The 15,455-nt window shown below is 37.9% G+C and overlaps 3 protein-coding genes across 4 annotated transcripts; 2 read left to right on the forward strand and 1 right to left on the reverse strand.

The window, feature by feature from the left end:
- Positions 1 to 3,504: 3,504 nt before the first annotated feature.
- CPN60BETA4 (TCP-1/cpn60 chaperonin family protein) lies at positions 3,505 to 8,091 on the forward strand. The gene is made up of 14 exons (XM_068477297.2): positions 3,505 to 4,058; positions 4,307 to 4,432; positions 4,831 to 4,968; positions 5,224 to 5,319; positions 5,501 to 5,743; positions 5,821 to 6,055; positions 6,131 to 6,300; positions 6,415 to 6,492; positions 6,592 to 6,663; positions 6,745 to 6,849; positions 6,954 to 7,046; positions 7,169 to 7,261; positions 7,383 to 7,602; positions 7,718 to 8,091. The coding sequence occupies exons 1-14, from the start codon at positions 3,906 to 3,908 to the stop codon at positions 7,738 to 7,740; spliced, it is 1,845 nt and encodes a 614-aa protein (XP_068333398.2). The 5' UTR covers positions 3,505 to 3,905; the 3' UTR covers positions 7,741 to 8,091.
- Positions 8,092 to 8,466: 375 nt separating this feature from the next.
- LOC148692046 (uncharacterized) lies at positions 8,467 to 9,316 on the forward strand. 2 transcript variants are annotated; one of them, XR_015954608.1, is made up of 2 exons: positions 8,467 to 9,047; positions 9,126 to 9,316. XR_015954608.1 is itself a non-coding variant. In XM_088682273.1 (2 exons), exon 1 carries the CDS (start codon positions 8,768 to 8,770, stop codon positions 8,921 to 8,923), a length of 156 nt encoding a protein of 51 aa, XP_088538399.1. In that variant the 5' UTR covers positions 8,470 to 8,767; the 3' UTR covers positions 8,924 to 8,942; positions 9,126 to 9,316. The 2 variants fall into 2 exon arrangements, 1 of the variants encoding a protein (XP_088538399.1); XM_088682273.1 differs by having other exon boundaries at positions 8,470 to 8,942.
- Positions 9,317 to 9,537: 221 nt separating this feature from the next.
- Positions 9,538 to 10,226, reverse strand: LOC137737843 (Acyl-CoA N-acyltransferases (NAT) superfamily protein). Its single transcript, XM_068477411.2, has one exon. It carries the CDS (start codon positions 10,155 to 10,157, stop codon positions 9,579 to 9,581), a length of 579 nt encoding a protein of 192 aa, XP_068333512.1. The 5' UTR covers positions 10,158 to 10,226; the 3' UTR covers positions 9,538 to 9,578.
- Between the last annotated feature and the right edge of the window lie 5,229 nt (positions 10,227 to 15,455).

Below are 15,455 nucleotides of genomic sequence, written 5' to 3' on the forward strand. Positions count from 1 at the left end.
AGTGATGAAGATCTGATGGCCATATAAGAAGGAGAAGCACCAGCAGAAGATGATAATGATTCATTTCGACCAGATACAGGCAACGTGGAGGCAGCTGGGATTTCTCTGGCTTCTGCTCTTGAAATATACAATAGAGAAAAGGCCAAAAGGAAGAACAAAATCTGGGCATTCGCCATTGTTTTGGTCGCAAAAGCTTCACAATTTCAGCACAGGTTAATAAAAAAGCTTCCTCCTTTATATGTAAGTATTTATGGAGAACAACCGAACCCTAGAAATTTAAATTGGGTTTTGACTTTCAAATTTTCAGAGAGTAAAGGGGCAATGATGGAGTGATGATTTTGTGAGCTGCTGCCATGAACGAGATATTATTGTGCACTGCTGCCTGCCTGCCTACTGTATCAGAGTGCAGAAAGTCAAGACGTTGCCGTTACCAATTAGTACAGGTCAATACTGAGCCTCTTTAATTTCTTCTTCCTCCTTGGAAAAATCACCATTTAAAGACATCATTGAAAAGCGTTTCTTCTTTTTTATCTCCATCTGATTTGTTTAGTGTGAGTTTGTTTGGGTGACGGGGAGCTAGCTGTACTGTTTACCATGCAGCTGCAAGTGTACTTGTGTAAGATCAAGTCACATGCCTTGGCATGCATGTGATGGACACCTGTTCATGTTGGGGACATCTTGGTCACCCCCTGCAAATAATCATTATACACAACTAGACAGAGAAGCTTTGATAAGGTTGTCTAACTTGAAAACCATTGAAATTAGTAGTCCGAGATAGAGTCTCATATTTTGTTGAGATGTCTTTAGAATGAAGTGATTAAATTTCTGATCAAAATTTATCTCGTAAAAATAGCATATTGTCACATTATTTTACTAATTCACATGATATAATAAATATCTTGATGAATAATGGATTTCAAATTAAAATATATTATTAGTAAATATATATGGGTTCAATAACATTAGTGAATTAGTTACATTACATGACACCTAATTCATAAACTAAACCCTTGGAGCTTAATCCTGTACCTAATGTGATTATCCTAATGGTCAAAGATTACTGCCTAAACCCCCACAAGTCCCTAAGCAGCGTGCAGTGATGAGTGAGCCTTTCCACATTACCAGAGCTGGTAATTTAATAATCATACGGATAATGGTGTTCTTCAAAACATAATTAGTAATATATAATGTGATTATCGGGAGGGACGTCACAAAACTGTCGACCACGTTTGTAATCTATCGATCCCAGACCAAGCAAATACAAATTTGTGATTTCCTTCACTACTCACTAGTTTTGTCCCCTTGGGGCCAAATATTATTTTAGTGTACAATATTTATTTAGTTCCGATTAAAAGAAATTATAATCACACACATTGTGTCTACACACTTCAATTCAATTTTGTTTGTTGTTTTCGTTTAATTAATTCAATCTAATAATATAAAATGGTCATTTTGATTTTGGTCTCTAATCAACTTAATTGTTAGACAGAAACCTTATTTGTTTAAATATTTTGATCGGGGTCCTTAACATTATTTAAGATATTTAACTCATGCATTTATGTGTTTAATGTCCCACAAATTATGAAATTTAAACAAATTCAAATAATATTTTAAAATATAATAAATACTTCAAAATAAATAATAGAATAATATTGTTCTTCACAAAATTATAGCAAAGAAAATAATGTACCCACATAATTATTAACATATTTTTAAAAATAACTATTGACATATTTTAAAAAATAAAATAAAGACATATAATTAGCATGGTTACATTTAGTAAAATTAAAAATGGGTACAAATAAATAAAAAAATATGGGTACAAATACAAATAAAACTTAAAAAATATGGGCACAAAAAGAATTTAATATATGGGTACAAATTAAAAGTGAAAAGAAAACTGATACAAATATAAAAAAAAAAAAAAAAAAGGTTGCAAATTAAAAATGGGTACAAAATAAAAATAAAAATATATGATAAAAATTTTAGGATATAAATATATCAAATGTAACATTTCTAACACTAAATGAATATAATTAGAAATAACAAATATTTTATTATTGAAATAATTAATTATGTTTATTAATACCTAGGAACCTTGATAAAAAAAATTTAAAAAAATAAAGTTTTAATCAATGAAATAGCAAAAAAAGGGGATGTAAACTTAATTAATAAATGTGTATAAGAAAAAAATTGCGGGTGGTTATCATTTATCCCGCTTAATTGTCATGTTTTTAATAAATAAGAAATGATCAGTACTTGCATCCACCACATCCATGAATATTAAGCTGGATGCAAGTATTTTCCTTAAAGTGATTAAGGGTTTTATTTAGCAATTGGTAGATAACCCTAATGAGTAAAGCATTCTTTTCCATCCCATTTCTTTTAGAATTCGAACACTTTCTCTTTCCTTAGTGTAATTTAGATTATAAACATGGTTTATATTAAAAAAATTAATATTAATTTTGCAATTTCTTACCGCGAACATTGCAGGACTAAACTGATGGAAAACTATTATTAGCAAAAACATGGTGGATGTATCTTATATGAAGCATTCAATAGACATAAATAAGAGAGCTTCTTCGGGAAACATGATTCCCATTTCAAAATCATGATTAAAATTAAAAAAGATAAAAGATGGTGCGTCATTTTGTTACTTGTTTAGACAGATTATGCAATCGAGGCCCGTTGACTGAGTACTGTATGGCTTTGACCTGACAACTCCCTTATTTGGATTCGATTCTTTTCACCCACTAATCAGTAATTTAATCAAGTGATATTTTTGTTTTTCATTTATTCAAATTGACATGACATGAGTTCGAGAATGAAGCTTATAATTCAAATTGTTCAGAGTGTCTGTTTACGTTAACGTTCAAAAGTGGAATGTCAACAAATACTAGTTTAATCAGCTATTGATAAATTGATAAATAATGAAGTTTAAGTGGTTCACTTTCAAAACTATATTACGTTTACTGTAGTGATATGTATATATTTGATGTGTGATTACAAATGCGCAATACAACAGTGTAATATTTCTCTTCTTTTGTGTGTCTAGCCATCTATAAGGGTTACTTGACCCTGTGAGCCCAAAATGTCTTGTCTCTCAAGTACTCCACCACCCTAGCATTAAATGAAGTGACATTTGTTTAGGGACATGTGGAGATAAAATGACATTTGTTTAGGGACCGCTAGCAAACACATATCGAGCATTTCGCTTGGCCCTGAGCGACTGAGAAAGAACTTTACCGAGCACTAGGTCTAACAACCCTTTATATACTTCTGCTTTTGTTGATGGCCAAAGCGTGGCTTAGAGTCAACATCTGAGTAGGCCTGTCTCTAGGACTTTGTGTCGTAAAATTGTCAATTTTGCCAACTTGCTTGAGTGGTTGAAAGTACTTTCTGGTTAAGCGCTCGTCTTCTTCGTCAATAATTGATCCAAATTGGCAAGTGGTCACTTTTAACAATCGTTATTCTGTCCTTATGATGGTGCTCTGTCATCTAATTACATTGGGGTGGCTCATAGGCGCAAGGCCTTGATCTTTTATTCCTCTCGTTAACAGCTCCTACCACACCCAAAATTCTGTTTTTGAATTTCTCATTTCCGAATATCATTTGTACAAGAAAAACATGATACGGGTTGAAATGGGTTGGGAGTGGGCTCACTGGGCTTGGGCTTACCTTGACTGTGGGCCGACTGAGTCTAGCCCAATAAGTTCTAAGTTTGTTTGTTTGTTTTTGTTTTTTTTTTTTTTTTTTTTGTCCTCTTCATATTTTTCCCGTTAGAATTATTCTCTAGTCTTCTCTTATCCTCCAAACAAAAACTTCATCAACTCTCTGTTGAAAGTTATCTCCAAAATTCCAAACTCTAATGATATTTTCGTAATTCCAGGCTCAATTGGGGAACCATGGCATTTTCTCCAACTCCCATCTCTGCTTTTTCCTTCACCAACATTCAGAAACTGCCCAAAAGGCTCTCTCCACCTTCGGCTGCCAACTCAAAAGGCATACCCAAAGACCTCATCTTTAACCATGATGGTTCAGCTACAAAGAAGCTTCTGGTACCTGTCACAACACTCTTCAATTGGTGCCCCAATTTCGGATGGAAACTTACCTACACCTAGAATGTCACTGTAGCGGTTTCTCAAGCCATACCATGCGTCTTAAGTCTTAACTTTCTAGTGTGAGTGTGCGTAATTGGCTTGGGATACCGACACAGCGTAGGTAATTTCTCTCCGGAATTGGGGCTTTGTTTGGGTTGATATGAAGTGGGTTATTTTAATGGTTGAATTGGTGGTGGTGGTGGCAGGCAGGGGTGGACATGGTGGCAGAGCTTGTTGGAGTGACATTGGGTCCAAAGGGAAGGAATGTGGTGCTGCAGAATAAATATGGACCTCCCAAGATTGTCAATGATGGTGAAACTGTACTCAAACAGGTATTGCACGCACAACCCACACATTTGTCATCCCTTGCTTTATCATTAGCCATTTGTTGGTTTTAGAGACTAATCACTTGGTAATCAAAGTTAATCAGACTTAACACAAGTATTTGCATCAAGAAAGGAGCTTTCTTGTTAGTGAACCAAAATGTACAGTAGCTTTCATCAAAATTATGATTTCCCTCATCAGCTGCTTATCAATCACGGATTTATCTGAATTCCATTGTCTTTACATTTTGCTCCTAGTTCACTACACCTGCATTTACAGCTACAGTCTGAATAGAAATTGTTGCTGCACAATGAATACGGTGTTAAGTTTTTCGTGAGTTACTAATACGAGTGCGAAGGTATGTATCTCTCTTCTTAACTGGCTTCATTTTCCGTTCTTTCATAAGATTGAGTTGGAGGACGCCGTGGAGAATGTTGGTGTTAAACTGGTGAGGCAAGCTGGCGCGAAAACAAATGACCTCGCAGGAGACGGTTCCACTACAGCTGTAGTTCTTGCTCATGGTTTAATTACTGAAGGTGTGAAGGTACGAATCTGATGCCATCCATTGCTTTGTTTCTTGGACTAGAAGAAAGAAAGTACTTATTGTGATGGTTAAGGATCCTACATTGTTATAGAAAGGCTAGGTTGTTCTTAGATGTCTGTGACAACTGAGCTAAGCTGCATCGTATCCAAATACTATGTTTAATACCGCTATTAAACATGTTGTTTAATGGAATGCAAGTCGGCATTCAATTAAACCTTGGCAACGTTTTTGTATTGTACATAAACTCTCTTCTAGGTTACTGCAGCTGGCATGAATCCCATTCAAATTGCTCGTGGGATTGAAAAAACCGCTGTGGCCCTCGTTTCAGAACTCAAATTGATGTCCAGAGAGGTAACCAGATTTGTTTTCCCTCTTCTAATTGAAAGATTGAAAACCCTATCGATCCAAGCATTATTCAAAATCATGAAAAAAGTATAGCGAAAATGAAGACATTGTATTAGGCTGTACAAAAACATTTGAAGAAATATTTTTTAGTTAATTCAGTTACCATCCTACATATATTGCTATGCAGATTGAAGATCACGAGCTAGCAGATGTTGCTGCAGTTAGTGCAGGCAATGATTATACGGTTGGGAATATGATTTATGACGCTCTTTGTCAAGTAGGAAAGAAGGGTGTGGTTACCATTGAATCAGGGAAAAGTACAGAGAACGACCTACAAATTGTGGAAGGAATGCAGTTCGATCGTGGATACTTATCGCCTTATTTTGTCACTGACCGAAAAAAAATGATAGTGGAGTTTCAGGACTGTAAGGTAAGAAGTTCACGTTATTTATGGACTGGCATGCTCTCCGATGAAGCAATTAGACATCATGAATTCTTTGTTTGCAGTTACTTTTGGTTGACAAGAAAATTACACACCCAGAGGAGCTGTTCAAAGTATTGGACAATGCAGTACAAGAAAAGTATCCTGTCGTGATAGTTGCAGAGGGCATTGAGCAGGAAGCTCTGACTCCAGTGATCAGAAACAAACTCAGGGGTGCGCTGAAGGCAGCTGCTATTAAGGCTCCTGCCTTTGGCGAGCGCAAAAGCCATTACTTAGACGACATTGCCATTTTGACTGGAGGTAGTAGGTTAAACATCAAAACTCAGATATTAAATGAGCTCCGGCACAGTTCTTCACATTGCATGTATTTTGCAGCAACGGTCGTGAGAGATGAGATGGGGATTGTCCTATATGATGTTGGGAAGGAGGTTTTGGGCACTGCTACTAAGGTTGTGATAACAAAGGATTCTACATTGATAGTTACCGATGGCAGCACCCGGGAGGCTGTAGAAAAGAGGGTTTCACAGATACAAAAGCTTGTTGAGGTACATCCGACATCTCTTGGCACTCTTCTTTGTTGCTGAAGTGTAGAAGGAACTCTACACATCATTATTTCCTCTGTCAAATACAACACAACTAATTTTTTTCTTTTTTTTCAGAATACTGAAGAAGAATTTCAAAAGAAAATATTAAATGAAAGAATAGCAAGATTATCAGGGGGAATTGCTATTCTGCAGGTAATGAAAAGATTAATGCACTTAGACGTCTTTAATCTGAATGCTGGGAGCCTGACTTTCTTTCAAGATGACATATTGGTTCTGATAATTGATTCATAGGTAGGAGCACAAACACAAATTGAGTTGAAAGATAAGCAACTTAGAATTGAAGATGCTTTGAATGCAACCAAGGTAGTTTCCCACTGTTCTTATTTTCGTAAGAAGTTGAATGCCAGTCGATAATGGTTGTTTTCTAACTGGATCACAATATAGGCAGCTATTGAGGAAGGTGTGGTAGTCGGCGGTGGCTGTAGCCTTCTGAGGCTCTCTAAAAAGGTGGATACTATTAAAGAACTTTTGGATAATGAAGAACAGAAGGTACCTCCCTGCCACTCCATTTTTAATCATTTCGTGCTCAATTCATGCTGTTCAACCTGTTTTTACTAAGTTTTCATAGTGGTCGTTTATCTGTGTTTGCGCAGATTGGAGCGGAGATCTTCAAGAGAGCTCTAAGTTATCCTGTAAAACTGATAGCTAAAAATGCAGGTGCAAATGGAACTGTTGTAGTAGAGAAGGTCTCTGCATGTTAAATGCATTTTCTTCTTAAAACGTAATTTTAAATTTTGTGCATTTGTCATGCTTTATGGCTGGATATCTTGAATCAAACTGTTCTACTGAGACTTGTTGAATTTTGCAGGTTCTGTCTAACGATGACATGGGGTACGGATACAATGCTGCGAAAGACTGCTATGAGGACCTAATGAAAGCCGGGATCATGGATCCATCAAAGGTTTTGTAACACTCAATGACTTTGGAACAAAATTTCTACACTTCATGACATAACTAAGCTACAATCCTGTGGCATTTTAAAGGGTTATTCAACATGAAAACGGTTCCTTATTTTTGAACAGGTAGTTAGATGTTGTTTGGAGAATGCAGCATCAGTGGCCAAAACTTTTCTGACATCGGATGCTGTTGTTGTCGAAATTAAGGAAACACAGCCCATCCCAAAAGGAATGCCGCCAAAACTGCCGGATATCCCAAGAATGCCTCCACCACCACCACCAGACCTGGCTAGTATCCCAAGAAGAAAAAGAAGGGCAGCATCACCAATGCCCATGCCAACCACAGGTAGTTCCTTGCCTTCCAAACAAGGGTTTTTGGTTTCTATGGTTTTCCTGCTTCTTATTGATGTAATGTGGCTGTTGAAGTGACAAGAAACTAATTCAAACGTCTGATGATTCAGGTGCTGGGCCCTTGGGCTTTTAAAGAGGGACTTGTAGCCGTATTGGTGAAGAGCACGCAATACCTGAGGTTCAAAGTTCGATTTTCTCCCACCCGTCAATAGTGCTTGAATATAAAGAATGACTGTACAATGTAAATAGTTTCATTGTCCATCTAAAAGTCTGCAATGTGGGAAGAATGTCACTCGCTGTTCATATGATATACTTGATTGTTTTTCTGTACAAGATTGACGCGTCATAGGCATTGATCTTTTTGTCCATGATCAAATTTCTCATTAATTATGAGGTAACTAGTTAAATGTAACTTTATCTGGTACCATTGATGATGTTTATTTCGTTTTTAATAAGTAATAAAACGGCTATCGTTGGTCTAAAATAATTGTGACCATATCTAGTACCGTTGTGAGGTGGGGTGAAATTTAAAGGCATGGTTCCGCTTGTTTGTGAGAGCTATCATGCACATAACATGATTAGATGGCCATATTGATGATTTGATAACAATAATAAGTGAATTTCACACTTTTTTTTCTTTCACTTCTCTGTCTTGTCGTATTAGAAATTAATTAATCAAACGAAAAGTAAGGGAAATACAGTTTTACCGTATTGACAGCAATTTTTAATATTAATAATTTATTAATATTAATAATTCTCACCGATGCAAGTATGATTCTCACCGATTTTTTATTTTATTAATATTAATAATTTATCTCAATAATACTATAGTTTGTGAAAAACGAAAAATTGAGATTAAAAAAATTAAAAGAATGAGAGTAGAAGAAGAAAGTAGTGAAGATCATTGGCGTTTCTCATCTGAGGCAAGAACATGACACGTGCAACTGCAACAACATCACAAAGCACACCATCCCAAAAACTGGAAGTCCCCTCTCCCAAATTCCCAGAAAATTTCTTTGTATTTTTGCTGCCGTTCTTTCCTTCTTTCACCTCCTCAGCTTTTGTATAAATGTCGTCGGAGCAACGCGATCCTCTCACAAGGTGAAATTAGAAAAAACCCCAATTCGGATCTTCCCGCTTGCCAATCAGGAAATAGAAAGATGTTGATGATGGGATGGAGCATCCAGAGCTTACTGGATTTGGCGGTGGCCGGAATTTCAATGATGGTCGGGTTGGGGATCTTTGCGTTTATTGCTTCTATCCTTTGCCTTGCCGCGTTCTTGCACACCGCCACCGCCAAGGACGTCTCCTCTTGATCCACCCATTACTTGAAAGGTAACCGTTCCCAATTTCAAATTGAGATTCAGCTTCACTTCGGCTGCATAAATCTTGATCTGGGTATTCATGAATTGATGCGATCCAGGTTTTATCTCCGTCGAGGTGAGTTTTTTTGTTTGATTGATGATGTTGAATTGGTAGATTTTTTTTATGAACTTTTCTTCGTGATGTGTTTTATAGGTTACCGTAGCATACAGAAGGAATGACATGGTTGGCAACGAGTTATGATTCAATTCAAATGTAGCTCTGATCAGTGGTTCTGGTTTTGAAGATTTTGTAATTTGTATCCATAATAATTGCAGCGAGGTTGTTCAATAAAAAGTCTCCTCCTTTGTTTGAAAAATGCAAATACTGTAAAAGTGATTTCCGCACTTCCTTTTTCTCGTTACGCACTCGCGTTTAAAATATGCGTACCATTTTTGCCATAAAATACTTCAACATTTGTCACAGAACTGTACTTTTTAACAGACGCTAAGCGCTACACGTGAGTAATGAAACAAAACACAATGATTAATGTGAAATTACGAGTTATCATGTTTTTCTTTTGGGTAAAATTGTGGTTTTTAAAAAATGCTACGCGCTAGTAGTGAAATACGAAGCAAAACTCAGTGATTAATATGAAATTACGAGTTATCATGTTTTTCTTTTGGGCTTTCTTGAGTACACCATTCCCCGGATCCCATCCGGATCCGCCACAAAACCCAACGGCCTGTAAAACCCGAGAACCCTGGGTTCCGAATACAAAGCAATATTACAAATCCCTTTCCCTACCAGCTCCTCTATCAACCTCTCCATCACCGCCTTCCCCAGCCCCAGCCCCTGAAACGACGGGTCCACCACCACGTCCCATATGATCGCGTTGAACACGCCGTCTCCCGTCGCCCTCGCGAACGCCACCGGCCGCTTCGTCTTCCTGTACTCCATCCACAGCAGCGAGTCCGTATGCTCCAGCGCCGTCCGGATCTTGTCCGGGTCCCGCTTCGGAAACCCGACGGCCACGAACACCTTGTTGAGGTGGTCCAGGTTGAGCTCCGCGATCGTGCGGTGGAGGTTGAAGCCCCGGGTGTCGAGGTCTTGGTCGGAGATTGAGTATTGGTTGGTAGTTAGGGAGCGGCGCGACAGGGTGAGGCTTTGCGGGGGAGTGGGAGCGGCGGCGGTGCTTCTGAGGCTTAGACAGGGGAGGGGAGCGGAGATAGTGCCACGTAAGATCATGTTTGGGAAGAGGTGAAGTGATAAGTTGGTTAAATGAGGGAGAGCAGCATTGGGTTTTGTATGAATGCGCTGTACGGTGGTCAGTTTGTGGTGGTGAGTCGCCCCTTTTGGATACAGAAAGCGTGCCGACAAACGACGTCGTATGATGAAGTAACTTCAACGGGTAAAAACACATCCCAGGAAAAGATAAAATGATCTGTTTAGATGTATTTTTAAAATGATAGAAAATGTTTTTGATGAAATTGACTTTAGGTTTTAAAAGAACATTAATATTTTTTTGGAAGAAACATTAGATATGTGTTTCTTGCGGAAAGCACTTAAAATATTTTTTTCAAAATCTACTTAGATTTTTACTAAAAATTGATTTAAAAAACATGTTTATTAAAAGCGCCTTCAGTTATTTGAAAACTCTTAGAAACGAGACCAAAAGCATTGTACGTTGTGTCTAATAACACTATTACTTCGGTGATCGACAACTATTTATCACCAATATAAATCGACTATTTGCTATAACAAACTAATGAATGAGGCTAATGGTCGGATAGGTCGGATTAGGGATGAAGCGAAAGATATGTATGGATGACGATTAATAAAGTTATAAATTAAAAGTGAAACAATTTACTACACAAAATCTTATATTTTAATCTATAAAAAAATTCTAGAATCTATGACACACCCAGAACCAAAAATTGGAGTGCGTTGGCCGTCACGTGAGTGTGACGTAGCCAAGTGCGCAATACAGAAGTAAAATAATGAAAATGCGAGAAAATAAAGTCAACAAGATAATTTACAATAAAAGATTAGTGAGTGCTAGTGACAAACACGGAAGGAAAACTGCAAAGTAGGAGTTCAAATATCCTAAGTGTAGTCCAGAACAAACAAACACTACACAAGTGACTACTAGAAAATCCTACATGGAGGGTGCTCTGTCAGAACTGCCTCGATGCCTCGTTCGCCACCCACAACCTCGCTACCTAAAACCTGGAGGGGTGCAAAACAGAAAATGTGAGTGGGTAAAAACAAAGTTTGCTTTTCAAACCATTCCAATAACAAATACTAACCCCTCTCTGTAAAACCCGTATATTTTCCAGAAAATACTATACGTACTCGTATCCCAAAACATGCTAAAAACGATAAAGCTCAAATATGCCATGCCAGAAAAATATGTTGTGTCAGAATATTCAATCAACAATGTATGTATCAAGCAGGTGAGATAAAACAATAGTACTATGCCAGTAATATGTCAGCTTGAGTCACCTAAAGTGACCTGTACGGTTGAATCTATAGCTCCTCAACCACTATCCTACACACAAGTCAGAACCACCTATTGTGGTCTGTACAACAGGCTGTTGTAATATAAATACGCTCAGTGCTACGATCACGTGAAGGTTGTGCGATGTATTGCAAGTCACCTACAAGTCGAAACCACATATAGTGGTCTGTACGACAAGCTGGCACCTGCCTTGGATCCAAAGTAAGCGTACGGTGTGGGAGGTGAACGATCACGTGAAGGTTAGGCCCTACTCTAGCGGAGCACAATCACTGAGGTGCAGGAATATAAGGTATAACTCAATCTCATCATCACCACATCGATCGCTAACAAACATACTCACTTGACTTACCTGAGCGTTCGCAGTATCAAAGCATACATATATGCAAATATTAATGCATAACTAAATATGCAAACGCTAGGCATGGCATTTTAAAACATATAAACATTTAATTGCATTTTCTGGAAAAATACTCAAGTATATAGGTATATACGAAAAACCAAAAGCCAACTCACTGATACGTAAAAGGTTCATAAGCCCCGAGCCTCGCATGGCTTCGCTCGTCCTCCTGATAGTCCTCACCTATATGCAAAACAACTATAAAACCGTCAATTTAAAGAATATAACCAACCTTAGATAATAACTTCTCATACATTGCTCAAATTGGGTGTTTGAATATACCAACGTGATCTACTCAACCTCACGAACATCCCCATATTTTTAAAATAATTTTCTGACCTTCCACGCGCCGCCACGCGCTGGCCACGCGTGGACACGTGCCTGGCACGCGTGTGAAACCCTAACGGCGTTAGGGAATATTCCGTTAAAACCCTAACAGACGTTAACGGGCGTTACCTGACGTCGTTAGAATATTCCGTTAACTCTGATGGAATATTCTCCTCATTCTCTGGTGAGCCTCGTCGGTCGCCGCCGTCCGCCTCCATCAACACCGCGGTCTGCAACTCAATTTCTCGCCGGAAAACTGGGAAAATTTCAAACCTTAATATCTTCTTCATTTCTCAACCAAATTCCATGAAATTTGTACCAAAATGAAGCTTACAACAAGTAGAACAAAACCTTACCACTTTGGGGACCTAAAACCAACGGAATCTTGCCTAAGAAACCTCGAAATTCCAACCAAACCTGCAATTCACTGAAACTGGGCTTCCCAACGTCCAAAAACCCTCAAAATTGTTCCCCAAGCTTCGTGAGAAGGTTCTAAAGCTCCCTATAACCTTAAAAACTTCTAAAAACCTCATGATCACGTGTGCATGAAAAGTGCACCAAAACTGGGTTCACGGGTTCTAGGGTTTTTGAAGGTTTCACATCTAATAAACACCACTAATCGACTCTTGAGCTCAAAAGGAGTCCAAAAACACCAACATCAAACACGATCCGTGCCTGGAAATGGTTGGATGAAAGTCGTCCGTACGATGAGGAAGAAAATGGAAGGAATCCAAGAGAATGAGAGAGAGAGAGTCACGGGGGAAAGGTTGGGCGTGTATAAGTGTGCGGTCCAGGTGACAGCCCACCAAACAAAAACAATTCAACCCATACACCCAACAACATAAAATACGTCCAGGGGTAAAATCATCTTTTCACACTAATAGTACAAAAGTTCGGGACAGGATGTCACAATCTACAATATCACTTGACGCGTTTTCATGTTTTGAAGCGTTTCACAACAACTTCTTTACCAATACCATCAAATATCACACTATCAAATAATCATATTATCATTCATTCATTGATTTCTATCCGGTTTTCCAATCAATCTTCTGAAATTTTATGGTTGAAAATGTTGTTTCATTGTTAGCAAAAACAACTAGAAGAGTAAGTATTAATGTTACAAGTAAAAAAATTAGTCATACACCTCACTAATATCATAAGCATATACATTTTTTTTTACCAAAAAACTAAGCAGGAGCATTTGGGGGCAGGAGGAGGATTCTCTACCTTCCTATTCTCATCCCCTCCTCTCACGCATTGTTTTTTATCTTATTATCTCTATAAAAAAATCAATATAAGATGTTGACGTGGCTTAACCGCGACCGTTCAAATAAGGCATGAAAGGGTAGAGAAATTATGAGGGTAGAAAATCCTCCTCCTTGAGGGCAAAGTGGCTTTGTCTTTTGGTGGGATCCACTTGTGTAGCAATCAACACCGACCTCACTAAGAACCTTATTTTAGTGCATAACATGTACTCAAGAAATAGATAGTGAAATATGCAATTTAAGTAGGGGGTTTAGCTTACAAATTAGATAGGAATGTGCTATCAACATACTCTTTTTTACTTCACACATTTTTTGTTAATTTATATTCTTTGATCTTATTCAATTCAATCAAGGTTAAAAATTAAAGAGTTACAAAAAATAAAAATAACTGTATAGATATTACACCCCATTAGATATTCCCACTTAGTACTCTTGTGCATTCTTGATTCTTCTCTTTCGTTTTCATCTCTCTCTGATAAGTTAGATATTTTTCCCCCTAGCTTGCGACAAATCCGAGGCAATTTAGCTTACACATGTCGGACGCAATCGTGCAAAATTCAACGCGATGTACTGATACATGGTGGTATTTTAACCACGTTTCGAAATTCAGAGACATCTTAAGGTGAACTGTTGCAAGATAAAAATAACCATCCAAATTCAAAGAGATCTTTTGGTTTAACTGTTGAGAGCTAAACTTCTTTTTTCTCTTGCGAAGCGATATTTTACTGTAAACTAATTTGATCAAATTAAGTTTTAAACTTTCAAATGCATTTAGAGTAAGACCATCCGATGTAGTTTAGTAAGCTAAACTTTTTTTATTGATAAAACGGTATTCTATTGTAAACTAATTTAAGCGGACTAAGATTTGAACTTGAATCAATTACAAAGACACCACCCTCTTTATTTCGTGTCTGTGCCAGTTTTCTCAATTACAGCACTTTGATTGTTTTTAGTTGTGCATTATTTGATAAGCCAAGTACACAACCCCCGCCAAATATGCATCTTAATTAACCTTAAACTCAATACTAATCATACTAACGGAAAACTAAATTCTCCTCTAACCCTCTAATTAATCTTTCTTAATTACCTTAATTGGCTGCTCAATTGTACTCCAAACTTCACACCTGACTTTCAGCACTATCTGCCTTGTGCAGCAACTCCTCCTCCTCCTCCCCCTTTTCTCTGACCCTTAATCTTTCATCCTCTCTCTTCTTCTCCTTTCTGCAAGTTACTTTCTTATCTCTATCTGCATGCCTGAGCCGCCATCCGCCGCTGCGATTTCTGCCGCCGATCCCACGTGGAAGTAGTACTTCTTCACGGTGGCTTGGGCCGGAGGAGGCGTCTGAAACCATGGAGTCATCACTCTCACCATCATAATGACGATCAACAATGCAGTTCCTGCCATTGATTTTTCCACCCCCTTTTTTATGATCACTAATATTGTAGTAAACTTCGTTACTTTCGCTACGCATGATGGGGGAGCCAATATACATTGTCCACCCAGACTCGCTACTCCCACTCCAATTCTTCGCATCGCCTTCAACAACTTGGGAAGATTCCATTCCACAGAGACACAAAGCTCGGAAGCTCACCCCAACAACTTTCGAGATTAAAACTGAAAACGAAATGATTAACGAAGCGAGTTCGAGTTGGTAGAAACTTTTGAGACAAGATGTTATGACTCTTATCACAGAATGGAAATGCACTTATATATTAGTCTGTTTATTTGCCTTCGATTCTCACAAGAAAAGGACAAAGAAATCCATCTCAGTACAGTGGGATTTGAAAAATCCTCCCCCTTCCCTCTCTTAATTATTGAATGAATATTGCCAAGGATGCGTCACCACCTGGCAAACCTATCACCATATTTTCCATGGTCACTACAGGACAAGGTCTTGGATAAATGGTGGTTCACTACGGACAGAGATCTTCTTCAGATCTCATTGTCCGGATTTCAATGATCAAATTGAATTCGATGATTCTCATTAATTCATTTTGCTAATTCATTTCATACAAATTAATTAAGAGCTTTG

This window comes from Pyrus communis, chromosome 13 (assembly GCF_041283825.1).
Source record: "Pyrus communis isolate YQ-2024b chromosome 13, ASM4128382v1, whole genome shotgun sequence".
Classification (NCBI taxonomy): Eukaryota; Viridiplantae; Streptophyta; class Magnoliopsida; order Rosales; family Rosaceae; genus Pyrus; species Pyrus communis.

What these genes read in the sequence shown, in the direction of transcription:
- LOC148692046 (XM_088682273.1), top strand. Translation starts at nt 8,768, where the DNA reads ATGTTGATGATGGGATGGAGCATCCAGAGCTTACTGGATTTGGCGGTG.
- LOC137737843 (XM_068477411.2), bottom strand. Translation starts at nt 10,157, where the DNA reads ATGATCTTACGTGGCACTATCTCCGCTCCCCTCCCCTGTCTAAGCCTC.
- CPN60BETA4 (XM_068477297.2), top strand. Translation starts at nt 3,906, where the DNA reads ATGGCATTTTCTCCAACTCCCATCTCTGCTTTTTCCTTCACCAACATT. An exon ending in CAGCTACAAAGAAGCTTCTG is followed by an intron (nt 4,059 to 4,306) that starts GTACCTGTCACA and finishes TGGTGGTGGCAG; the next exon opens with GCAGGGGTGGACATGGTGGC. An exon ending in AGATACAAAAGCTTGTTGAG is followed by an intron (nt 6,301 to 6,414) that starts GTACATCCGACA and finishes CTTTTTTTTCAG; the next exon opens with AATACTGAAGAAGAATTTCA.